The 25,914-nt window shown below is 48.3% G+C and overlaps 1 protein-coding gene across 15 annotated transcripts in view; it reads right to left on the minus strand.

Moving 5' to 3' along the window:
- Window positions 1-786: 786 nt before the first annotated feature.
- LOC147616168 (putative ubiquitin-like-specific protease 2B) overlaps window positions 787-25,914 on the minus strand; it is a 165,781-nt gene continuing 140,653 nt past the window's right edge. For 14 of the 15 annotated variants that reach the window (XM_086778803.1, XM_086778800.1, XM_086778810.1 and 11 more), the window contains 3 exons: window positions 14,401-14,479; window positions 14,124-14,222; window positions 787-2,504 (listed from right to left, as the gene is read on the minus strand). In XM_086778803.1, the coding sequence (XP_086634929.1) occupies window positions 1,344-2,504; window positions 14,124-14,222; window positions 14,401-14,479 (1,339 nt within the window). In that variant the 3' untranslated portion in view covers window positions 787-1,343. The remainder of the gene's footprint in view (window positions 2,505-14,123; window positions 14,223-14,400; window positions 14,480-25,914) is intronic. The other variant, XM_086778814.1, reaches the window with a different exon arrangement.

A 25,914-nucleotide genomic window follows, 5' to 3' on the forward strand; every position in this document is an offset into this window, starting at 1 on the left:
GACCCCCCCATCGGCCACGATCACCTCATTAGCTCCAGATCCAAGACATGCTCCCCCGCCATCGAGCTACCTTTCCACGTGACATAGCTAAGGGAGACCTCTCGGCCATCCATGCTTGGCAATTTGGAGAGTGGTATACCATCTACTCGGAGCTAAGGTTGCTCCCATGTTTTTATGTTCTTAGTATTCCATGACGAGTTTCCATGGACAGTTTTGTATCATCCCAGTGAGATAGCTACATTTATGTTTTCATTCTATTTTATTTTCCATCCCATGATGAGATATGCCATGGACATTATTGTACCACTTTGGTCTCATAGGCCCATTGGGTCTTTAGTAGACGCTTAATATATCTTTCTTTCTCTACCCCGCCACCCCCCCCTCCTCTTCAACTACATTCAAGTGTGTGTGTATGTGTCTCTCTCTTTCTCTCAACCCCATGCTTGACATTTTGGAGAGTGGTATACCATCTACTCGGAGCTGATGTTGCTCCCATGTTTTTATGTTCTTAGTTTTCCATGACGAGTTTCCATGGACAGTTTTGTATCACCCCAGTGAGATAGCTATATTTATGTTTTCATTCTGTTTTATTTTTCATTCCATGATGAGATATGCCATGGTCATTATTGTTCCACTTTGGTCTCATAGGCCCATTGGGTCTTTAGTAGACACTTAATATATCTTTCTTTCTTTGTTTCTTTCTTTCTCTAGGTGGCACTTGTCAGCTATATCATGGTAACAAGACTTTGGTTGGTGTTCCCAACATTTAATCAGTAACACAGCATGCACTCAGAAAAAACATTCGTATTCATATTCATGTACAAGTATCATTACAGGAAGCGCAGGGATGCCGTAATAACCATCACGCTCCATGAGATTTGGAGAAAGGAGGAAGAACTATTCATCAAAACCCAGCAAGAAAGCCAAAATTGACTGCCGAATGAAGGGAAAGACCAACACAAACCGTGTACAAAAGACATTTTGAAGGCAGTACCTTGCCCACCGATACCTAGACGGAACATCTGGTTCTCCTTGACTTTGAGACCTCATTTTTTGTAACAGCATTTCAATGGCTCTCTTCATGGCTTCCCCAAAATCGTGTCAATATACTCCATGATGACAGCATGCATATATACATTCCACATAAGCCCCATCTTTGGGCTAAGCTCATAGAAGGATGAATGCGAATATGCTTCAATGTGTGGATTAGGAAGATCGATCACACCATGACCAGTGGCACCATGCTTTGATGTGGGGATGTGGTATCAATCCAGCCTACGACTATTTGAGCACTGGAGATAATCGTTCAATTAAAGCATCAGACAACAGCCTGTGAACAAATCCTATTTTGCCACAATTGGTGACTTTCTTTTTAGTCTCCGTCGGTATAAACTGGTCCTTGGCGGCTTATTCTCTACTTCCTTTGAAGCACTTCTTGACATGTGTGGTGAATGGGCAAGCACTGGCACAGTTTCAGAGCCTTTTGCTCTCCTCCTGCAATTTTGTTGCCTCAATTTTGAAGCTTCAACCATCTTCTGGACCTTCACATGGTCAGATTCATCATCAGACGATATGTAGTGAGCATCAGCAAACCCTGAAACATCTTGTATGGTAGATGTTTTAGAGAAACTATGATGAGGGCTTGCATGAGCAAAATGTTCTTGCTCAGCTTGCTTATGATCCCTTTGATTGAGAGAAGTGATCTCCAAATAGGTTGCCTTACAAGTAACAATTTCACTATTTAAGGCATCACCATCCTTTAAATCCATGGCAACAGGAGCTTCATAATTCGACTGTTCATTTGAGTGGACCATACTCTGCTCCTTAGATGGTGAACTGTCCAGCCTGCTAACTTCCGCAGTGCCATTGTTTTGAGTATCAACCTGGTAGGAGTTCTCTTCTGCATCTGAGACAAATCCATCTCTCTCAATAGCCATCTCTAATGTAAGACTAGAAAACTTCTCATTGTCTATTCTGTACCCCTTGGATTGCGAGCATGCATAACTTGGACTCGAGAGCTCCGACTGGAGAGGATTTGAAACTTCCTTTACATGGTCTGAGAAATCCGTGGTTGCACTTGGTTGGTGAGAATGGCAGGCCATGAGGAGATGGTTGCCACAGACTTCACAAGGTGATTGACAGCAGGCTGGTTCATGAGAGACATTAACCACTGCTGTTGAGTCTTCCTTCTGCTGGCAAGCATCTCCATTCAGATTTGAACTGCGCAGAAGATCAGAACAGGATATATTGCATGCCTTCTCAACAGAATTATTATGAACCTTAGTTGTCTCATCAGAAAACTCGTCTCCCAATGAAGCTGGTTTTGGAGCCACCAGAGGATCATCCATGGACACCATGCGATTCAGAGCCACTTCAAGCTGGGAATCCACATGTTCCAAAATGCCTCTTTTAGCTAATTCTTTCTCCTGTAACTCTTTAATCAGGTTCTGTAACTTACTGCGTTTATTTGAGGCATCTGCAGGGTTGAACCACTCACGTGACACCTGCAAAAGCAGAAACCAAAGCATAGCATGTTGTGCACTAATAAGTGTGGAGATCTTGGTGAGAATAATGAAATATGTGGTTCATACTAAGCAGCTGATATGCATCTCTTGTCAAAATCATGTGGAAAATGCAGACTTATCTTCAACACATGATAATAAGGGATAATCTCATTCATGAAAGTAACATATCTCAATATCATTCAGCCTGGATTCTGATTTTTTACTAAGGAGTACCATATAGCCTGAATTCCTATTTTTTGTATTCTTTGTATCACCGGTCTTTAAAGTCTTGCCTGTGGTCCCAATATACAGCAGCTAATAATCTTCCCCAAGCCCAACAAAAAGCTAGGGTCATTACTGTTGGTGTTGGACTCACACACTCACACACATAGAAACCTGCACATTAGGGTTAGGTGCAGGAAGAAGAAGCTCACACAGAAATATGAGAGAGAGAGAGAGAGAGAGAAAGAAAGAAAGAAAGATTTTATTAACGTCTTCCAAAAGACCGAACTCGGCCTATGAGACAAATCGGAGTACCTGTATGGGGTATCCTCTGTCATCCCAACAAAAGTGTGGTAGCCACAAAATGCAAGGCAACTCTTGCATGTGTGCCACATCCATATAATATAGAAGTACAGAATATTATATGTAGAGTGTCCTTTCACACTTGATATCCAAGGGGAAAAACCACATGGTAAAAAGTGCCCTTGGTTAAGCCCTGATCACACATAGCACTACCATAAGTGAGCATATGCCTACAAATCCCCCCTGTAGTGAAAGTGTGAGCCGATACAAGGTAGCAGATCAATCTCTGTATCAGAGTAAGCCCAAAGCTTTGGGGAAAGCTTCAAACTTTTCTCGAGGTAAAGCCTTTGTGAATAGATCTACAACATTATCCTGTGTAGAGCAGTAAGATAAACTGATCTCCCTTGCATGTGTAGCCTCTCTCTGACATAGTGATAATGAATCTCAATGTGCTTGGTACGTGCATGAAATACGGGATTTCATGCCACGGCCATAGCACTCTGGCTATCAGTGAATGGTAGTGGGTGTCTGCTGACACTCACGAACATCAGCCAATAATTTCCTCAACCATACACAATCTACTGTAGGTGTGAAGACTGCCCTGTACGCAGCCCCACAAGTAGATGTGGCAACAGTGGGTTGTTTTTTGCTCAACCAAGATATGCATGAACTGCCAAGAAAAAAACAATTCCCACTGGTAGATTGCCTGGTATCATAATCACCAGCCCAATTTGAATCATTGTATGCATAAAGCTGCAAGCTGCCCCCCCTGCGATAGAACAAACCAAGATCCAGGGTACGCTGAAGATAACGAAAAATGCGTTTGACTGCTTGCCAATGCTTTGTGCCTAGGCTGTGCATGAATTTGCTCAACAAAGACACCCCAAAAGATGTCTGGCCTAGTATTACACAAGTAAATGAGGCATCCCACTGCCTGGCTGTAAATGCCGGCCTCAAAAGGCTCTCCAATATCATGCATAGTAAGCCGTACACTTGGTTCTACTGGAGTAGAAATGGGCTTACATTCATCCATGTGAAACCTTTTTAGCAAACTTTTTATGTACTTAGTTTGTTGCATAACAATGCCATCATTTGTATGCATAAACTCTATGCCGAAATAGTAGTGTAAAGGCCCCAAATCTAACATATCAAATTCAGCTTTCAAATCAGCTTTGAAATCTGAAATTTGTGCTTTGCTCGTACCTGTAATGAGCATGTCATCTACATACAAGATGACTATGAGAATATCGGCAGCAGTTTTCTTTACATACAATGTGCTTTCAGCTGGACTATTCACATACCCTTGGTTGGTTAGATGAGCATGTATTTTATCATACCAAGCTCTTGGAGCTTGCTTTAACCCATACAATGCGTTGTGTAACCTGCATACTTTATGTTCCTCACCAGGAACTACAAAACCAATGGGCTGATTTACATATACTTCCTACTATAAATCCCCATTTAAGAATGCAGTTTTGATGTCCAATTGATGCACTTTCCATCCTTTATGTGCAGCCAATGCAATCACTGATCTTATTGTAGTCATTCTCGAAGTAGGAGCAAAAGTCTCCTCATAATCCATTCCCTTTTTCTGGAAGTAGCCCTTAGCCACAAGTCTTGCTTTGTACCTGTCAATAGTACCATCAGACTTCCTGTTGACTTTGTACACCCACTTTGTTCCAATGACATGCTTGCCTTTTGGCAATTCCACAAGATCCCAAGTATTGTTCTTCATGGTAGAAGAGATTTCATCTTGCATAGCTTGCACCCAATGCTCATTCTCATGTGCTTCTTATATGGATGTGGATGTATGGATGTGGATGTGGATGTATGAATATGGATGTGGATGTGGATGTATGGATGTGGATGTGGATGTACGGATGTATGGACGTGGATGTGGACGTATGAATATGGATGTGGATGTGGATGTGGATGTATGGATGTAGATGTGAATGTGGATGTATGAATGTGAATGTGGATGTGAAAATGGATGTATATGAAGTCGATATGAGCGAATGGATGAGATGAGATGTCATGTGAATCAGAATGTGAATGAATAATATAAGATGTGAACGAATGAGATGTAATGAGAAATGGATGTGATGAGACGTAATGTAAATTAAGAAAGATAGGAATGGATGTTATGTGAAGTGAATGAATCTGATGTGATGGGGTGGAAAATGATAGACCACCCATGGCTAATGCAGACTCCCCATGATGCATATTCAAAGCATGGCTAGAACTAGCCCTTGTTCTACCTGTGAGTGGAGCTGCAAGTTTGCTTACTTGCAAAGTCTTCAGCAACCATCTTGGCACCGACTTGGTTGTGTCTATGGCTATTTGCTCCTCCCTGACAAGATCTTCCACTTCTTCCATAGAAGGGGACTGATTTGCTGGCTGTTCCACATGTTCTACATGAGGATTTACTTGTGTAGGGGCTGGCTGATCTAAATCCCCCCTAATTGCGATGGGTAATAGTCCATCAAACATGACTTGCATGCCTGTATCATTACTTTTATACAGCTGTACATGGACTGTACTGAATTTTCAGAGCAAATACCACATCTCTACTGACAAAAATCCTGCGTGTTGTTGGATTATAAAGACGGTATCCGTTGCTCTCATTGCTGTAGCCCACAAAAATGCATTTCATTGCTTTGTTACCTAGCTTTGTTCGGAGTTGTTCTGGCACATGTGTATATGCCAATCACCCAAATGTACGCATATAATCCACTATTGGCTTTCGGCTATACCAAGCCTCAAATGGTGTTATGGTTTTCAAAGCTTTTGTTGGATACCTGTTCAACACCTAAGTTGCACACATTATAGCTTCCATCTAAAAATTGTGAAGCAACTTTTGTGCTTTCACCATGCATCTTGCCATCTCCATGAGAGATCTATTTTTCCTCTCAGCTACACCATTCTGCTGCGGTGTATAAGGCACAGTACATTGGTGTTTGATGCCCTTTTGAAGCATATAATCCATGAATGCATTTGACATGTATTCTCCACCTCTATCTGAGCGGAGTGTTTGGACTTTACATCCACACATATTTTCAGCCATTGCTACAAAGTGTCGAAAGCATGTAAACACCTCTGCTTTCGCTTTCAAGGGGTAAACCCAAGCAAACCTGGAGTAGTCATCAATGAATGTGACGAAGTAAAGATGCCCCCCTATGGATGGTGTCCGCATTGGACCACATACATCACTATGTATGAGCTGTAATTTACTTTCAGCTCTAACAACTCCATCTTTGGGGAATGGTTTACGTTGCATCTTTCCCAAAATACACCCCTCAGATGCATGTCTTGTTGGAGACTCAAGAGGCGGCATATTATCAACCATATGATGCTTCTGCAAAAGCATCAAACTCTGAAAATTTACATGCCCAAAACGAGCATGCCATAGCTCTGCATCATGCATAGCAAGAGTGTGGGCAGCCACTGTATTTGCATCATAAGTACGCTTGTCATAGCTATCTAGCTTATACAAGCCTTTGTATCGTGTTCCAGAAGTGACTATTTCATAACCCTTTGATTGGTCTTTTACCAAACACTTCCCATCTTCAAATTCAACCTTTAAACCTTGGTCATTTATGGCTGAGACGGAGAGGGGATTTTTCTTTATCCCTCGAACATACAATGCATTTTTCATACATATATTGGCACCATTGGCTGCAATAAGTATGACATTGCCAATTCCCTTTACTGGATATGTGGTATGATCTGCACATGATACAATGCGACCATTTGAAGCATAAACCAAGTGCTGAAATACATCTTTGCATGAAGTGATGTGGCTCGAAGCACCACTATCAAAATACCATGATACATCCTGTCTGTCACATGCAATGCAAGACATATCATTGTCTAAAGCACTTGGTGTGTCACTAGTGCATGTGACCAAAAAAGTGTACTCTTCTTGAATTACATTAGCCGATTACTGTGCTTTGTCATCAGAAGAGTCTGGTACTCCATTGCTTGCTTCTTTCCTTTTCTCTTTTGCAATCCGCTTTCTACATTCACTGATGCGCCCCCCCCTCCTGCCTCGCTGCTGCGCCTCCCCCCTCCTCGCCATTCGTCCCCCGCCTCTTCGTTTTTTCGCCCCCAACCCCCTCTTCGCCTGTTCGCCCCCCCATCCCCTTTGTCGCCTGTTCGCCCCCCTCCTTTCCGCCTGTTCGCGCCTGCCCCCCCCCCTTCAGCAGCGCCCCGCCTCCCCTCCCTCTCGCTTTGTTGCCGCCCCCCCCCCCCCCCCCCCCCCCCCCAGGGCTTCTCCTTCGTTTTCCCCCTCTCCCTCCTCTTTCGTGTTGTTCACCCCAAGGGGGTTTTGTTTTTCTTCATTTTCATCCGGTCTTCCGCCTCTTTGGGTGCAGCCCGTTTCTTGCAGGTTTTCCGCATTCGCCTCGCCTTCACTTGAGCTTCAGACTCTGATGGAGACTCCTCCCGCCTCGCCTCAGAGGGACTCACCCGCAGCCCCCTCGCCCGCCCCCGAGGTCATCCCCATCAAGCTTTCTCTTTCGCCGGAAGAGGAAGCGAGCCTCACTGCAGAGGTGGAACGCCTCCAGGCTCATTCCACCATCTGCCGTATAGTCGGCACTCGCCCCAGCAGAGGGGAGATCAGGGATCTTCTTCAGGCTCGCCTTCTTGCAGATGTGGGCAAGATCCTGGATGTACAGCTCCTGGGCCGGGGCCATTATCAGATCGAGTTCGAGGCCGCCCAGAGCGTTGCCAAGGTCCTTGCCATGAGTCCTCTGGACATCAGGGGTGCTCGGGCTTTCTTCAGACCTTGGCAGCATGGATTTGACCCAGCAGCGGCGGAGCAGGGAGAGCGCCTCTTCCATATTACAGTTTGTTTCCCTGGTCTCCGCCGGGAGTATCTTCCGCTCCTCCCCAGGCTCGGAGCATTGGTGGGCTCGGTACTAGAGACGGGCCCCTCAGCAGCTTCAGTGGTGGCCAGAGCAGCGGAGCTACCTTCGGTCAGGGTGTTGGTGTCTGACATCTCCTCCCTTCCTAAGGTCATTCAGCTACCTAGGATAGGGGGGGGGGGGGGTGGATAGATCAGAGAGTGGAGTTCTCGGGGCTCCCGAACCAGTGCTTCATTTGCAGGCAGGTCGGTCATCTGGCCAAGGCCTGCCCTCGCAGGAGACCTCGACCCTCACCACAGCAGCAGGCTACTGATGGCCCGCCCACAGATTCGGCTCGGCAGGCTGCCTCAGGGACACCTGCTCAGGCCACAGAGACCTCGGAGTGGCAGCCTGGACAGGGGCGCCGCCGAGGGAGACAGCCACAGCAGCACGCACAGAGACCGCTGCAGCAGCAGCCACAGTCTCAGCCTCACTGGGTTCCCGTGAGGAACAGCTTTGCTCCCCTTCAGGAGGAGACCCCTGCAGCGACCGAGGACCAGGAGATGCCAGCTCCCCCTTCTTCACCCCCCCCACCCCCGTCCCCTCCCACCGCCTCGTCTCCACCTTCGCCTCCTCCCGCCTCCGCTCCGGTTTCGGCAGCGGCTCCCTCTCCACCTCCCTCGCCTCCCCCTCCTCCCCCTCCGCCCGCCTCACCTTCCCGGGAGACCCTGGCAGTTCACTGACGCTCACCTGCAGTCCGGAGAGCGCTGAGCACTGACCTCGCTCGAGCATCACAGAGGAGACCTATGCCGATTAGGGCCTCACGGATTTCATCTATCCGCAGTCGGCTGAGTCGCCTTGGCATTAGACAGCGCTCGGAGGCCTTTGATTATACCTTTACACGGCTTTTTGGAGCAGAGGGCCCCCATGAGCCAGCACCCATTCGAGTTCATGTAGTGATACCTCCGGCCCGCGGGGAGGAGGCACTAGACTCAGCGGTGGCCTTCTCGTTCCCTCTATGTGGACCTTGTGATCGGGAGTGGACTCTAGAGCTCGCTCTCAGCACTTTGAAGACTCAAGCAGTTGAGTTTTCTCACCACATGAGCGATCTGGAGGTGACTGATGTGATAGGCCGACTTTGGGAGTTGGCTCATTTTTTCTTGGATCCCGGGAGTGTGGATACCTCAGGGATTCGGCATTTGGTCGTGCGCATAGTGGCAGACTTGGCGCGCGACCCTGGATATGTGAGTATACACGAGGTTTCTCTGTCAGAGCAGGAGGCAGTCGCCATGGGCCACAGCCACTGGCGCCTGATCCGGGATTCTTGCAGTACACCGGGTGGGCAGATTCGCAGCCGTTCGGATGGGGACTACTCTCCATCCAAGCCGCTTGCGAAGGCCCGCCGTACGGCTGAGACAGCATCCACCTCAGCAGGGCATCCATGAGGATCATCTCATGGAATGTACAGGGCCTTGGCGGAGCACACTTTATACGCTATCGAGGTTGCTTGAGGCAGGAGCTTCAGAGATGCCTGGTTGGTGGCAGCATTGACATTTTGATGATGCAGGAGCACCACTTGGGTGAGAGCAGGATCCGGAGATATGGTTCGGTGATGCCTGGTAGATGGGACACTTTTTGGTCTACAGGGTTTGGTCCTTTGGGTGGACAGGGAGGAGTATGCATGGTTATTGCAGATGTATGGCGGCAGGCCATTGTGGATCGAGGGATCATTGTGCCTGGTAGAGCACAGTATGTCATTCTGAGGATGCATGATGAGCTATTGGGTGTGCTCAACATCTATGCGCCCAATCATGCTAGTGCCAGAGCAGAGTTTTGGACTCAGGTTACAGATGCATTGCCAGAGGCCGCACATTGGTGTGTTGGGGGAGACTTCAACATGCTTGAGGACCCGGCAGATAGGGTGGGAGGCAGTCATGTTACAGTGCACGGCACGGAGCTTGCAGCTTGGGACCGGTTTTGCATGTCACTGAGGATCACTGATGCATGGCAGCATGGGGCTTTCTCCCGGTCTCAGGACAGTCTTAGTTTCTCTCGGTCGGATCGCCGGCAGGGAGGGACTAATCTATCACGGATTGATCGCTTTTATGTGGGCGATTGGTTAGGGGAGCGAGGGGGCTCCGTCGGCATTCTTGCTGGCACCTCATTTTCAGATCATGCGCCAGTTATATTGACATTGGAGGAGGGGACACGGGAGCCCAGCTTGCAGTTGAGGATCCCAGAGAGGGTACTTGCAGATCCCAGTCTCGCTGAGGACATTGAGAGGATCTGGCATGATAGTCAGTGCTCTGACCAGGATGCAGCGGGCCAGTGTGCCCAGGGACTCATTGATCTTAGCTCTTTTCTACACGCTGCAGCTTTGACACGACTGGGAGAGATTCGCGAGCGGGAGCAACGGCTGAGACGCAGCCTTGCTTCGCTACAGCGCCTACAGGAGCAGTAGCCTGCATGTGAGTGGGTGGCGTCCCAGCTGAGCCAGGCACGCCAGGAGGTTAGAGAGGTAGAGGAGCACAGACATGAGTTTTACTATCGTCGTCAGGCCTCTCAGTGGACGCAGCTTGGTGATAGAGTGACTGGGGAGTTTTTTGAGATCACTGGACCCCGTCATGCGCGAGCAGGAGTTCGCCAGCTTGGTAGACCGGATGGATCGATAGCTACTGAGCTCGGGGAGATCAGAGCCATTGCCACTGCTTTTTATAGTGACCTGCTTTCAGCGGAGCCAGCCACTGAGGATCGAGATGTGTGCAGACAGACTGTATGGGCCCATGTGCAGAGGAGGGTCACAGACCATATGCGCACAATTCTAGGTGCGCCTCTGTCAGAGATTGAGCTTGCCGAGGCCTTGAGGGTCCTGCCGCGACATAGTTGCCCAGGGGGAGGACGGACTGACGCCGGCCTTTTTTATGCGCTATTGGGACCTTTTGGGGCCAGGCCTCCGCAGGGGCTTTCAGCATGTTCTGGACACTGGGGTGATGCCGCAGAGCTTTTCAGAGGGCTTGATCTATCTTATCCCCAAGGGGGAGGGAGTATCGGATGACATTCGGCATTGGAGGCCTATTACGATCCTCAATACTGTCTACAAGGTCTTAGCAAAGGCCTTGAGTTTGAGGATCCAGCCCTTCCTGGGGGAGTTGATTCATGCTACTCAGACAGGATTTGTCAAGGAGCGCAGTATCCTTGACAACATCTGTACTTTCTGGGAGGCGACGGCCCGAGCTAGGTTTCTTGGCGAGGACTTGGTCGTGATGCTTCTCGATTTTGAGAAGGCATACGATAGAGTTGATTGGGGATTCTTAGAGGGCACTATGCTGCGCCTGGGCTTTGAGCCAGGATGGATCAGAGGGGTGGCAGCTTTGTATTCCACAGCTCGCAGCCAGGTGCTGATTGCAGGAGGTCGGGGGCCGAGTTTTGAGCTGACCAGATCAGTCCGTCAGGGGTGTCCTCTCGCCCCTTTCCTTTTTCTCTTCTTTGCGGAGGCTATGAGTATGTATTTGACGGCAGAGGAGGTTGGTTTGAGAGGACTTCAGCTCCCAGTCCGGGGGGAGGATTTGCTTGATGCTGAGTTTGCAGACGACACGGGCTTATTTTTGCATGGCCAAGAGGCCAATCTTATTCGGGCAGAGCAGTCGCTCCAGGTTTTTAGTGCAGCTTCGGGAGCATTGATCAATTGGCGCAAGACAGTGGCCTTTTGGATCAGTAGTGCTCCCACTCCGGCATGGAGCCCGGACCCCGGTTTTAGATGGATTCCTCCAGGCACAGCAGTGCGGTATTTGGGATGCCAGATTGGCCTCGATTTGTCACCTGAGCAGCAGATTGCCCCGCTTCTTCTGAGCATTCGGAAGAAGCTATTATATTGGAGTACAGCTCGACTATCCTTGGCTGGGAGGGTGGTGGTGGCAAATCAGGTGCTGTTAGCGACTATGTGGTACATTACGTCTTGCTGGATTTTCTCGAGCTCTTGCATCAGCCAGGTACAGAGGCTGATCAGGAACTTTTTGTGGTCTGGGCGGGACGGTCAGCCAGCTCGGGCAAAGGTTGCATGGGCAGTTATTACACTTCCGCTGGCTCAGGGCGGTATGAGCATTATAGATCCAGTCGATCAGTGTAGAGCCTTATTGGGGAAGCTTATTGTTCGGGGGTTGCTTCCAGGCGCTGAGCCTTGGAAAGAGCTCCTCTTGCAGCGACTGCAGGCCCGGGCGCCTTCTGCAGGGGGTACTTGGGCACCAGAGATTCGCTGGATCTTCATAGAGATGAGGAGGACAGGCCTCAGTAGAGGATGGGAGGACAGATTTGCTTTGAGTATCCTGAGAGCTTGGGAGCTGCTGAGACCGGGGCTCTCTCAGCGGCCTCCTTCTTGTGTTGAGGAGCGGGCCAGGCAGCCGCTCATCTGGAGCCCAGCGGTTCGTATAGAGCAGGGTCATATGCTGGGTTCTCGGCCTCGTCTAGCCTGGGGACCTCTAGCGGCAGGCCCAGCTCGTAGTTTTGGAGACTGGCAGGCTTTCTGCAGTCTACCAGAGGAGACCCAGGTGGAGAGGCTGAGTCACTTCAGAGGGGGGTTGATTATGAGGGATGATATTCAGGAGGCACTTACAGAGGAGTGGTTCACACCTCTCGAGCCAGTGGCCCCACGGTGGATGGGAGCCTTTACACAGTTGGAGATCCTGATTGCTGTCAGAGCTAGCACTGAGGATGGCAGATGCCTCTATTATGAGATTCAAGATGAGGGCAGACTCCAGAGAGTGGAGGTGGAGTCGCCTTTGGTTCCAGAGTGCACCTTTCAGAGGATTCGGGTAGTGGCTGCCGCTTCTCGGAAGTGGCATATTGACCCCGACCCTCCTGATGTGCTCCCGGATTGGCGCATATGGGCATATGCAGCGCGCCCCTTGGCCTGGCTACAGTGGGACCCCGGGGAGTACGAGTGGCATGATCCTTATGCATCCCTTGAGGCCACAGAGATCACCTTTTTCCAGTATACTGTTCGGCTGGGACGGCATATTTTGACGGCGAGGAGGACGGTTTCTCCAGCGGCAGCGGGGCATTGGCGATTGCAGGGACTATCACAGGAGTTCCTGGAGGATTTCTGGGCTCGGCTCTGGGCTAGTCGACAGGCCCGCAGGATCTCGGCTTTTCAAGGGCTGGTCGCCCACAGGGGCTCAGCAGTTGGCACTTGGCTTGTTTACAGCGGTCTTCCGGCGGCCTGCGTCCGATGCGGCCACCCTATGGAGACACAGAGACATTGCCTTTGGGACTGCCCTCAGGCACAGCAGATTTGGCTGCGGATGCTGCGTATTCTGGCCCCCCTCTCTCCAGAGGGTATGTTTACGTGGGGTGCCGCTGCTTGGTCGACTTCGTCAGGGCCTGCTATGGGCTATGAGATGGAGCAGGGCAGTCAGGCCATCAGATTTATTAGGGGCCAGCCTCGCCTGGTTCCGGCACCGGATTTCTCGTCCGCCCCAGCTGGACACAGGAGAGGGATTTACGATGGGAGCTCCTCAGCAGCCTCACCGTCTGGTTCACCTGGAGGGCCCGGTGCTTTACGGCCTTTGAGGGGAGATTAGAGCCACCAGCAGAGACTGTTCGGGGGATTTGGCAGGAGTTGATCCACACCCTGCGAGGACAGTACGACTGCATCCGGGGAGACTCGGATGAGGCGATCTTACGGCGCCAGGCCTTTCACACCACTTGGCGCTGTGGCCCGTTCTACACCCTACACACGGGATCCCCCCGTTGGCACTACAGGCCACCTGTTTGGCTCTTCCCCCCCCCTATTGTATGATTTAGCCGCTCAGTTCTTTAGACTGATGCTTGTATTTTGCAGCACCTAGGGAGAGTCTCCCGGGCTGCCATGATGCATTCACTGCTCTTCTCTCTGTTGGGAGCAGGAGAGATCTCTTTTGTAGCCCTATGGGCGTTTTTTACATAACTAATGAAAGGATCTTTTCTCGGAAAAAAAAAAAAATTATTAGCAATTAAGTTCGAACAGATTTTTCACAAAGAAAGAGGGCTACTCTCTTTTTATTTTTAAATCTCCCTACATTAGCAACATAGCCATTGAGTTACTGTCGAAGTCCTCTGTGGGAACCCCAAATATAAGCTAAGAAAGGAGTATGATTGAAGCATCTGATTCTTCTGGAACCTGTTCTTCTACAATAATTCACACGGTGTAAATAGGCACTACAGTAAAGAGCAAAGAAACTAAATTTCATGACAGGATATACATAGAAGAGCTTACTTGCATAATCGAGTCTCCACTTCGGAAAGCTTTGATAAACATTTCCACATAGTGCAGCAAGAAGAGGCCACAATCAGAAAAGTTTGTTTGTTGTGGCACCTACATATCACCACAAAACAAAAAGATAACTTTATGTATGACCTTTTCACTAATAACCCACAAAAACTTTGGCAATAATAGGAGTGTAATAAACCAGCCCAACATTTGCTTGCAAAATCCAGACATTGTCAATAAAGAGTACAAGCATCAGTCTCAACCCTTCATGTGATAAATATACCTTCGCACGTATGAATTTCACAGCACTTAACCTTTTATTCCTCAAAGTGTTCTTATGAATCCAATGCTCCACAAGATAACTGAAGAAAAAAGGAAAGACAAATCATGTCTCTCTGTCTCTCTCTCTCTCTCTCTCTCTCTCTCTCTCTCTTTCCTTCCCTTCCTCTCAAGAGTCTCTCTCGCTGCAGATGGCATGAGCACCTTCACGCCCCTCTGTGTTTGCGCTACGTGCTGGTGGCTCCCCCATTGTTCACGCCATCCCCCCTTCTAGTTGCTGCGCCTGTTGTGTGCTGCGCTATTGTTGTGCCTGCTGTGTGCTGCTTGGCTGCACTGCTCTGGTGCGCACCCCATCCGCCTCCCTTTTCCCACTGGCTGTGCTGCTCTGTGCACCCTGTCTGCCCTTGCTCAGGCCCCCAAGGCAGCAACTAGGGGAAAACAGCTAGACGCCCGCCACGATCCCCTCATCAGCTCCAAATCCAAGACATGCTCCACCGCCATCGAGCTACCTTTCCTTATGACGTAACTAAGGGAGACCACTTGGCCATACTCATTAGCCCATGCTTTATATTTTGGACAGTGGTATACCATCTACTGGGGGCTGATGCTGCTCTCACGTTTATATGTCCCTAGTATGCCATGATGAGTTTCCATGGATAGTTTTGTATCACCCCAGTGAGATAGCTTTGTTTATGTTTTGTTTCTCTTTTATTTTCCATTCCATGATGAGATATGCCATGGACATTATTGTATCACTTTGGTCTCATAGGCCCATTGGGTCTTTAATAGACGCTTAATCTCTCTCTAGCTTTCGAGACAGATGATCCCATGTACCAGGAGATTGACACGGTGGGTACGGATCTGGAGCGGACATCACAGGATACAGCAGCCCGCACAAAATATGGAGAGTATCTCTTAGCCCTCAGCGGGGCTCATAGGCTAGCCATTTATAATGGCCTGACTAGATGGCCTAGATCCAACTCCTTCACCTCCTACCGCTTCGGACATGGAGCTAGTACAGTTGACTATCTAATGGGATCCCTCTCTCTGATCTCAATCATTCCGGAGTTTACCATCTCTCCTCGCCCCATCAGTGTTGCAGCCGACCATGCATACCTGGCCTTCTCCCTCATGCCGATACACCACGAAACCACCTGCTTTGCCCCATCACTGTCCGAGATACCACTTCACCAAAGAGACCGCTTAGGACTATCATGATTGGTCACACCTTGGCCAAGATTTATGGTTCGATTTTGGAGCATGAGCTTCGTAGATGGTCCGAGGAGCAGAGACTCAGAGCACCAGGGCAGGCTGGCTTTAGGAGAGGGCACTCCACACTAGAGCTTTTGATACTGTCCCACGGGCCAGACTGATGAGGAGACTGCAGGATTATGGAAGTGCCAACACAGATGCTGTGGGGGATCATTACACTCTTTGAGTCAGTCATCACAGGCAGAGTACGAGCTCCAGGAGGTGACTCAGAGATCATACACAGCACTATCGGGGTGAAGCAGGCTGCCCCTTGTCTCCTACTCTATTTGGTCTATACATTGACGAGATCTCGAATTACATAGACAGACAGGCACGACCAGGAGCACATTTGGCAGGAGTCCTGATACCGATCCTCTTGTATGCAGATGATATTGTTCTTATTTCTGATTCACCAGAGGGGCTGCAGAGGCCTTTGGATGCATTACAGGCCTTTTGCGAGGACCGGGACCTTACTGTGAACCTTGGAAAGACTAAGGTCATGATCTTTAACACCTCCTCACAGTGGATAACTAGATCTGCAATACAGTTTACATACAGTGGAGAGCCTGTGGAGTACGTTACCTCGTATGTATGCCTTGGGATCCCTTTTGCTGCACCTCAGTTCTCGATGCGGAAAGCGGCCGACGCTGATATGCAGCCCTTGGCTCGTTAGAGAGGCAATGCTCAGAGTCTTGCTTTCGTCACTAAAACTTACTATTTTCGGAGTGTTTTTAAAATGAAGTAGTTTTGCTTAGAATTTTGTAATTTTGAATTCAAATTTGGAATCTTTGCCATGGATTGAACGAGGGTAGGGATTTTTTGGGGTCAAAAAAACGGTTAACTGTAGTACCGTTAATTAAGCTCCAAAGTTTTAAAATCTGTAACTTTCAACCAAATTTACAACTATCTAGGTGGCCAATTAGAGGACGGAGCACGCCCTTGGGGTCCCAGGGTAAGCCCAACATTTTCACCAAAAACAAAATCGACACTCGGTTAATTGAGATGAGAAGGCTTCACATTCTAACTTGAGGAGATTTAAGATTTGAAACAATAGCAAATAGGGTTGAGTTTAAGCCATTGATAAAAAGGATTAGTGAGCTTAATCACAACTTTAATATTTGAAATAGTAGCAAATAGGATTGACTTTAAGACATTGATAATAAGGATTAGTGAGCTTAATCACATATTAATCAATCATAATACCGAGGACGAAGCTTTGGCTATTTGATACTCTAGTTACACCTGCACTACTGTATGGTGCCCCCATCTGGGGTCCAAGCTTATACCATAGGAGGAGACAGAGGAGAGAGCCGGCCGACCGAGACAGATAGAGAGGAGGTATATCATGAGTGGAAGCCGATGGAGAGGCCCCTAGTGGCGATGATCTCACGCATGATTAGGAGTAAACCATCAGTGCCACATGACATTGTGCGGGCAGAGATAGGGGCTACACCGATAGTGACAGAGGCTCTATTCCAGACAGTGACATACTGGCACATGCTATGGGAGCTTCCACTTGATAGATAACCGCGGCTAGCCCTGGAGTCCTCGAGACAGTTGACACTTGAGGGAGATACAGAGTGCTAGTATGCACAGGTAGGCACTTGGTTTGGCATGCATGGTATGCAGATGGAGGCACTCCCCCCCTTCCAGTACAGGATAGAGGCCCAATCATTTGCTCTCAGCCGCACAGAGCGGAACAGGGTTATCAGGAAGGACATTGTCAGACTGGATACTCAGAAGGCATGGAGTTCACCTAGTCGTCCACTGGGGACAAAGATGGCCTTCTACAGAGATCACCTCCTATGCCTGACAGAGGATGGGTTCATCATCCGTCCACGCTACATGGATATACACCTATCCTTTGGGGTGAGATATGCGATCGGCCAAATCCGAACCTCGTCCCACCAGCTGAGAGTCGAGACTGCCTAGGGTGGCTGCACCAGAGGACAGGATATGCGAGCTCTGTCACACAGAGCCCGAGTCAAAGGATTATTACATACGCCGATGCCCTGTATACTATGAGATTCGGGAGAGGTTCCACTGCATCTTCCGAGCTGGGTCCGAACAACTTTCCAGGATCATGGACTTCTCGGATCAGAGATGCCTAGGACTTTTTCTAGAGCTCCGTAGACACAGGGAGTCCTTAGTGAGATCCAAATCAGCTGTACCTGCTCGAGGACCAGCACAGAGAGCTCTCACCGACTTCTTCCATACCAGCACTCCGAGGGCCGATCCACCCATCATACCCAGACCACAGGCTAGTGTAGGAGCTCGGCCGAGAGGTGTGACACAAGACAAAACCACTGAGTTAAGCACAGCTCGACGCCCGAGACCCCATGGCCCTTGCCCACGGCCACGCCACCACAGGAAGATCCGGGCCATCATCTCCCATCATCACAGGACCTTCTCGCGCCACCTCAGTTTTACCACCTTGAGCACCAATGCACAGCGGCCCATGAGGGATGTATTAGGGTGATATGACAGCTCTTTGCTCATGTACCTAGATCAGATTTTAAAGTTCTAGATTTTAATTATCTTTCTTTATTACTATTTTGTACCTAGGATGATGTACCTCATGGATATGATGTAACCTTTTGGTCTCATACGTCATTTTGGCCTTTTGAAGGCGTTAGTACAACTTTCTTTCTTTCTTCTTTCCCTCTCTCTCTCTCTCTTGTTCGCTTCTCTCTCTTCGCCTCTCTTCGCTTCTCTCTGCTGTTCACTTCGCCCTCTCTCTACGCCTTCTCTGTCTTCACTTCTCTCTCTGCTGTTCGCTTCGCCCTCTCTCATTGCCCCCTTTCCCCACCCGCCCTCTCTCTCTTCGCTTCTCTCTCTACGGCTTCTCTGTTGTTCGCTTCGCCCTCTCCCTGCGCCTTCTCTCTCTTCGCTTCTCTCTCTGCTGTTCGCTTCGCCCTCTCTCTTCGCCCCCTTTCCCCACCCGCCCTCTCTCTCGTCGCTTCTCTCTTTGCGCCCTCTCTGCGGTTCGCTTCGCTCTCTCTCTACACCTTCTCTGTCTTCGCTTCTCTCTGTGCTGTTTGCTTCGCCCTCTCTCTTCGCCCCCTTTCCCCACCCGCCCTCTCTTCGCTTCACCCTCTCTCTTCGCCTTCTCTGTCTTCGCTTCGCCCTCTCTCTGCGCCTTCTCTGTCTTCGCCCCCTTTCCCCACCCGCCCTCTCTCTCTTCACTTCTCTCTCTGCGCCTTCTCTGCCAATCGCTTCGCCCTCTCTGCGCCTTCTCTGCCTTCGCTTCTCTCTTTGTTGTTCGCTTTGCCCTCTCTCTTTGCCTCCTTTCCCCACCCGCCCTCTCTCTCTCTCTTCGCTTCTCTCTCTAAGCCTTCTCTGCTGTTCGCTTGGCCCTCTCTCTGCGCCTTCTCTGTCTTCGCTTCTTTCTCTTCGCTTCTCTCTCTCTTGTTCGCTTCGCCCCCTTTCCCCACCCACCCTCTCTCTCTTCGCTTCTCTCTCTCTCTTCGCTTCTCTCTCTCTCTTCGCTTCGCCCTCTCTCTGCGCCTTCTCTGTCTTCGCTTCACCCTCTCTCTGCGCCTTCTCTATCTTTGCTTCTCTCTCTCTTCACTTCGCCCTCTCTATGCGCCTTCTCTCTCTTCGCTTCGCCCTCTCTTTGCGCCTTCTCTATCTTTGCTTCTCTCTCTCTTCGCTTCGCCCTCTCTCTGCGCCTTCTCTGTCTTCGCCCCCTTTCCCCACCCGCCCTCTCTCTGCGCCTTCTCTGTCTTCGCCCCCTTTCCCCACGTGCCCTTGCTCAGGCCCCCAAGGCAGCAACATACCTACCTGCTGCTACTTGCCTCCCCACTTGTAGCTGGCCATCTATGGGGGCCACCAGCTGAGGAGCAAATTCAGTACTAGAAGGGGGACCCCTTCAGTCCAAGATGGACAGCTCGCCGGCAACAAGGACTAGAGGTGAGAAGGAGAGGAAATACAGCTCAATTTGGGCGAGCTCACAGAAGATCGGCGACCCCCATATCAAAACATGCCTGACCACCATGAGAGAAGTATGCAAAATGCAGGATACTGATATTGAGCACCTACAAAAGAAGCTCGGGGAGAACAAGGATAGTGATGACCTTGGGCATGAGTTGCGTGCCTCCATGCAAGAGGAGATGGATAGGTGGAAGGCAGACATGCAGGCATACATAGCAACTCAGCTAAGCAAGATGTAGGAGGAAATGGTCCAAATGTTGGACGCAAAAACCAGCCACCACACCTCACTAATCATGGAGCTGGAGGCCCAAGTCGCCACCCTTAGAGTGGAAAACGAGACCTTGAGGGCACGTACTCAATTCTAAGAAGGAGAGATTCAACTATCCCTCAATGATGAGCTGAATACACTTAGAGTGCAATTGAAGACCCTCCAGGAACAAGACGAGAAGAAGGCAAACGAGGCAACCACATGGGCCGAGGTGATTAAGAAGACACAGAAACAAGTGGAAGAAGCAGGCAGCTGGATTGATGTTGCCAAGAAGCAACGGAACCCACCATCATCCCCAAACATCATCAATGACACGCTTGAAGAGGAGACAAGAAGGAAGATTAGGGCATTGAATGTGAGAGTGGTGGGATGGAAGGAAGGAGCCTCGCCGAAAGAGGACGCCATAGCACTATGCAGAAAGCTGGAAATCGCTGATACCCCCTTTGTCGAGGCATGGAGGGTGGGCAAAGACACCACCAAGGAACGCACACTCATCCTCAAGTTTGCGGGGTTGCAGGCGAGGCAAGCATTCCTTACCAAAAGGCGGGCACTAAAAAGAGAAAAGACTTACCTCGAAGACGATCTCACACTAGCACAGGTGGCACACAAGAGGGAATGCATGCCACGCATCTTGGATGCACGGAAGGCAGGGAAATGGGCAGTGTACACAGATGGGAGGGTGATCATCACCGAGCGACGAGCCCAATGACGGTGCGAGACCTATGAGACCAAGCTAGAGATTGCGTTTTGGAACTGCAATGACTCCATTAAAATTGTACATATGAGTCTTGTATATAAGACATTTTAACTAATGAGAATAATCCCATTCTCACAATTGAGTTTGAGTTTCTTGCTCTTGTGATTGAAGTTTTCTTGTATGCTTTCTCTTCTTTGTTACATACATGCCTAAAGATTGTGTGAGTAAGTGATGGTCTATTGATGCTAGTTCTCTTCTCCCTCTCTTGTTCTCTCCTATGCTCTCACTCGTCGTGGCATGGCAGTAGAGGTGTTAGTCGTAGGCTAAGGACAAGCATGAACTAATGACCACAACCGTAGAGAAAGAAGGTGGGGAAAACAGCCAAAGAATTGGTTGCAGAGCCAAGGTTCAGTTAGCCACTGAAGGTGCAAAGCCTACTCCTATTGTTCGGTTAGATATCTGGTGTGAAACGACCTTTGGTGTGCCACTTGCAGAACTTCTACACATGCAACTGAAGCATACCGCTACAATGGCAGGAGAGCACCTCCACAACCAGTGATGCAACGCCAGGTAGTAGCTAGAGTCCAACTAGCCTAGCCAATGGCCACACAAGACCAGTTCCGCATACCACAGTTTCGCCAACGCAAAAATTTTCCGCCCAGAGACACGGCTGGTTCCCCAAGGCCCATCCTTATATGCGTTTATTGCCATGGGCAAGGCCACCAGAACTCAGAATGTGAATTATGGCAAAAGCATAAAGCAGAATTAGAGGGAACACTAACTTTTGTGTTTGTTCCACCTACAGTCAACGCGGTGGAAAGCCAAGCTCTGGATGAGCAAGCAGCAAACTGCCCAACTACACAGAAGCAGCAAACCGCCCAACTACACAGAAGCAGTCGAATCATCAGCCATGGCAGTGACTTGATCCATGCAGTCCAAGACTCTAGAGGTGGCAAGGAAACTGACCCCAGAAAAGAAGGGGAAGCCAAAAGGAGTCACTTTGCAAGAATAAAACAACAGATACAACATGCCACATGCTCGGGTTGAGCAGATGGGAACCCGCACCATTTGCTATAAAAATGATGGATCAGCGTGAGTGTATCCACTCAGATTAATTTGCGAGCTCACGGCGCTAGAGGTTTCCGGATATAGTTTCCAGATAGTTGTAGTAGTGCTTCGCATGGAAGATATTGTAAAAAATATGAAAGCAATAAACTTGAAATGAAATGATAACAAGACTGAAAGACCAAAGGTTACCTTGAGATGAGTGTAGACAAGACACAAGCTTGATACTTTCATTGATGTGACACCTACAATATATAGGTGAGAAGTACAAGATTGAGTAGACTGACTTATGGGATAAATGTAGAGGTGCCACATGGCACTAGACTCAAGACAAAGACTTAAGTGAAACTAGACTAGAAATAGTACACCTAGTGTGCACTTATTTCCAACACCCTCCTTAAGTGGACACTAGGAGGAAGACAAAAAAGACAAGACTAGAAGATAGACATAAAGACTCATAGACTGAGAGACAAGACATGAGAGACAAAAAGATCCTGAGACACCCCTCCTCAAGTGATATCCTCATATGGGTCCACAAGGGTAGGGACAAGATGGATCTAAAACAAGACACAGTCAGATTGATAGACAGATAGACAGACAACAGATAGATAGACAGACAAGACTAGATAGACAGAAGACTGACTGTAGACAAACAGATGGACCTTGAAGACAACCCCTCCTCAAGGGCAATCGCTGCCTCTTGGGTAGGGACAAGAGAGAGGTCAAAAAGCATAATGAGTAAGACACTAGAACCCCTTGACCTACATCATCGGTGGTCAAAGTGGTAGACAAGAAAGGTGAAGTAATCAGAAAGCCCATTCCTCATCATGTGAGGAATGAACAGCAAGATCTGTTGTTGTAGATGCTGCAGCAACATGGGCTGAGGTAGATGCAGGGGCTGATGTAGAGGTTTTAGAGTAGCAGTCCTTCTCCCGGTGATTATCACGGCCACAAATGGTGCATGGATGAGCCTTGAAGCAGTCCTCCATATGATTAGTTTTTCCACAATGGGTGCAAGGCTTTCTTACCTTAGAACCTCCTTTCTTTGCTAAAAATGCAGTGTCAATTACCTTTTGTTGTTTTGTTCTTTCCTCTTCTTGGAGAGCATTGATGATACCTTCAAGAGTAGGATTATTGTGATATTTGAAGGTAGTGACAAGAGTAGCATAGGTGTCAGGTAAGCTTTTGAGAAGCACAGCAATAGCAATATCTTCGGAGATGGGGGACTTCACTGATGCAAGCTGAACCATAAGACTGCGAAAATAATTGACATGAGAGGCTATAGTAGCTCCCTCCTGCATATATAGATCAAAGAATGAGATCATGAGTGCAATCTTAGAGTTTTTAGAGCGGGGTCCAAACAGGGTATCCAAAGTGATCCATGCTCAAGAAGCAGACTGTATGTCGGAGATGTGATGAATGTAATCATCTCCAAGACCGAGCAAGATGATAGCATAGGCTTTGTCATTCTTGGCAGTGGGAGCATAAGTGATAACTTGCTCAATGTCGGAATCTTCGGGAGTAGCATGATGAACAACATCCCACAGGCCTTCTTTCATAAGATGGCACTTGATTTTGATTTGCCAAGTATGAAAGTTGGACCCATTGAATTTGTCGATAGACATGAGAGAATGGGTAGAAGATGCCATGTGGGAAGGTCTTACCTCTTGCTAATGATGCAAGGGCAGTGTCTATTCCCTTACAAGAGAGTTCAGTTTTGAATTAATTTTGAAGAAAAATAGAACTGAAAATATTGAAGCATACCACTTTGGTTTTTTCCTCAGGTCTTCCACCCTTTCAGGGGTAACCCGAGAGAGAGAGAAAGAGAGAGAGCTGCGAACAGAGATTTTTGCAAATAGAGAGAGATGTAGTACACGGCCACGATACCTAGAGAGACCGGAGAGCGAGCAGAGGTGGAGAATTTGTTGCAGAACCTCGGGCAGCTCCTGGAGAAGTGCAGCCTGTTGAAGAAGATGGCGCAGAGTTCCAGGAGCAGCACGGGGGCCAGGAGCAGCACGGGGGCCAGGATCAGGAGCAGATGTCGGGGCAGATACAACGCAGAAAAAAGCAGACAGAAATCTGCGCAGATAGGCGTCTTCCAGAGCAGCTGCGCAGATCCAATCTTGATGAAGAGGTATAGAAAGGGGGGGCAGCAGAGTAGTGGCAAGACTAGGGGAGCAAACCTAGCTCTGATACCATGTAAAAAATATGAAAGCAATAAACTAGAAATGAAATGATAACAAGACTGAAAGACCAAAGGTTACCTTGAGATGAGTGTAGACAAGACACAAGCTTGATACTTTCATTGATGTGACACCTACAATATATAGGTGAGAACTACAAGATTGAGTAGACTGACTTATGGGATAAATGTAGAGGTGCCACATGGCACTAGACTCAAGACACAAAGACTTAAGTGAAACTAGACTAGAAATAGTACACCTAGTGTGCACTTATTTCCAACAGATATCAAAGGTGGCTACCCAAATGTTGCTCAGCAAACCCTGGCTCCGCCAAGCATGGATTAAGCAACATTGCAAATATACCCACTATCCACCATGGAAAGAAGAAGAACAAGATCTCTATCGCCAGTAGGCAGAAAGTGGAAAAACCAGCCCGTCCAGAAATAGCCGAAGGAATCAACATGCTCGAAGGACTAGACTTCGATGCGGAATAGGAAAATCTCCAGCAGATGCTAATTTAATCAGTCTGTTTGAAGTAGATGTAGTCCGGATCATGGACAGGTACCGACCCGGCACTCCACATGTAAGTGAGGATTTCAAATAAAAATCCACTCCAAGGATGGAAGGAGACAATTCAGAAGAACCAGAAGATTTTTATGATGTCCTAGCCGAGGAAGGTAGTACCCCTAGACTGCAGCAGCTGATTGTAGTAGAAAAAGCTTTTAACAGAGACCTCAAGCACTCCAAAAGAGTCAAAGAACATGAATTGGGCAAAAATGAACTTGGGCACTAGTGATGACCCCAAGATGGTCAGGGTCAGTGCAAAGCTAGACAATGAGTTCCGTGAAAAAATTCAGGAGCTGCTCACTTCCTATAAAGATGTCTTTTCATGGAGTTACACCGACATGAAAGGGACTAATCCCAGCTTCTATCAGCACCGGATCAACCTGAAAGAAGATGCCATCCCTATCCGGCAACCAAGATACTGGATGAACCCAAACTATGCCAAGAGGATAAAACAAGAAATAGATAAACTCCTTCAGGTTCATATACCCAATCAATCGAGCCACATGGCTATCACCGATCGCGATCGTTCCCAAGAAAAATCAGAAGTTAAGGGTCCGAGTAGATTACCGGAAGCTAAATGTTGCTACCATTTTAGACCCTTTTCCTTTACCATTCACAGATTCTTTGCTTGATGCAGTGGCAGGCCACGAGATGTACTCATTCCTAGATGGGTTCAGTGGATACAACTAGGTTCAAATGGCCGCCAAAGAACGGCAAAAGACTGCTTTCATCACAGAATGGGGAGCCTTTGCATCAAATGTCATGACCTTTGGTCTGAATAATGCTCCTGCTACATTTCAACGCATGGTTCAGGAATTCTTTGCTGATTTCCTCACCTCCTTTATGAAGGATTTCATTGATGACTTTAGTGTTTTTGGCAAAATATCTCAACATCTGATGGATCCACAACTGTGTGTGGCCAAATGCAAACTTTCCAGATTAAGCCTAAATCCAACAAAATGCACTTCTGCCATCCAGACCGGAATGCTATTAGGCCACATCATTTCTAAACAAGGAATAGCAATCGATCCAGATAAGGTTGAGGTGATCCACAAAGCCCCAACTCCAACAAATGACAAAGAGTTGAGAATGTTTCTGGGACAAGTAAGATGGCATAGCAAAATGCTCAGATACCTCGCTCATGTAGCAATCCCTTTGAATCAACAGATGGTCCATTTAAAAAACTCTCATAAAGCAGTCAAGGCAGGTTTCTTTTAATTGGACAATGGAATGCGACATTGCATTCCGGCACCTCAAGCTTATACTATCCAGTGCACCCATTGTCCAAGCCCCAAACTAGGAACTACCATTTCATGTCTTCATTGACGCCTCTGATGTAGCAATTTGCAATACACTCATGCAAGAAGCAAAGAAGAAATGGTTCCGGCCTATCTTCTATGCCAGTCGAAGGCTCTTTCATGCCGAGCGAAACTATTCTACCACACATAGGGAAGCCCTGGGTCTAATCTACTCAGTTACAAAGTTCAGACACTAGTTGCTGGGTAATAAATTTACCTTCCATGTCGATCACTCTGCCTTATTGTACTTGGTAGA

This window comes from Cibotium barometz, chromosome 39 (assembly GCF_041138505.1).
Source record: "Cibotium barometz isolate CiBa-2024 chromosome 39, ASM4113850v1, whole genome shotgun sequence".
In the NCBI taxonomy this organism is placed as follows: Eukaryota; Viridiplantae; Streptophyta; class Polypodiopsida; order Cyatheales; family Cibotiaceae; genus Cibotium; species Cibotium barometz.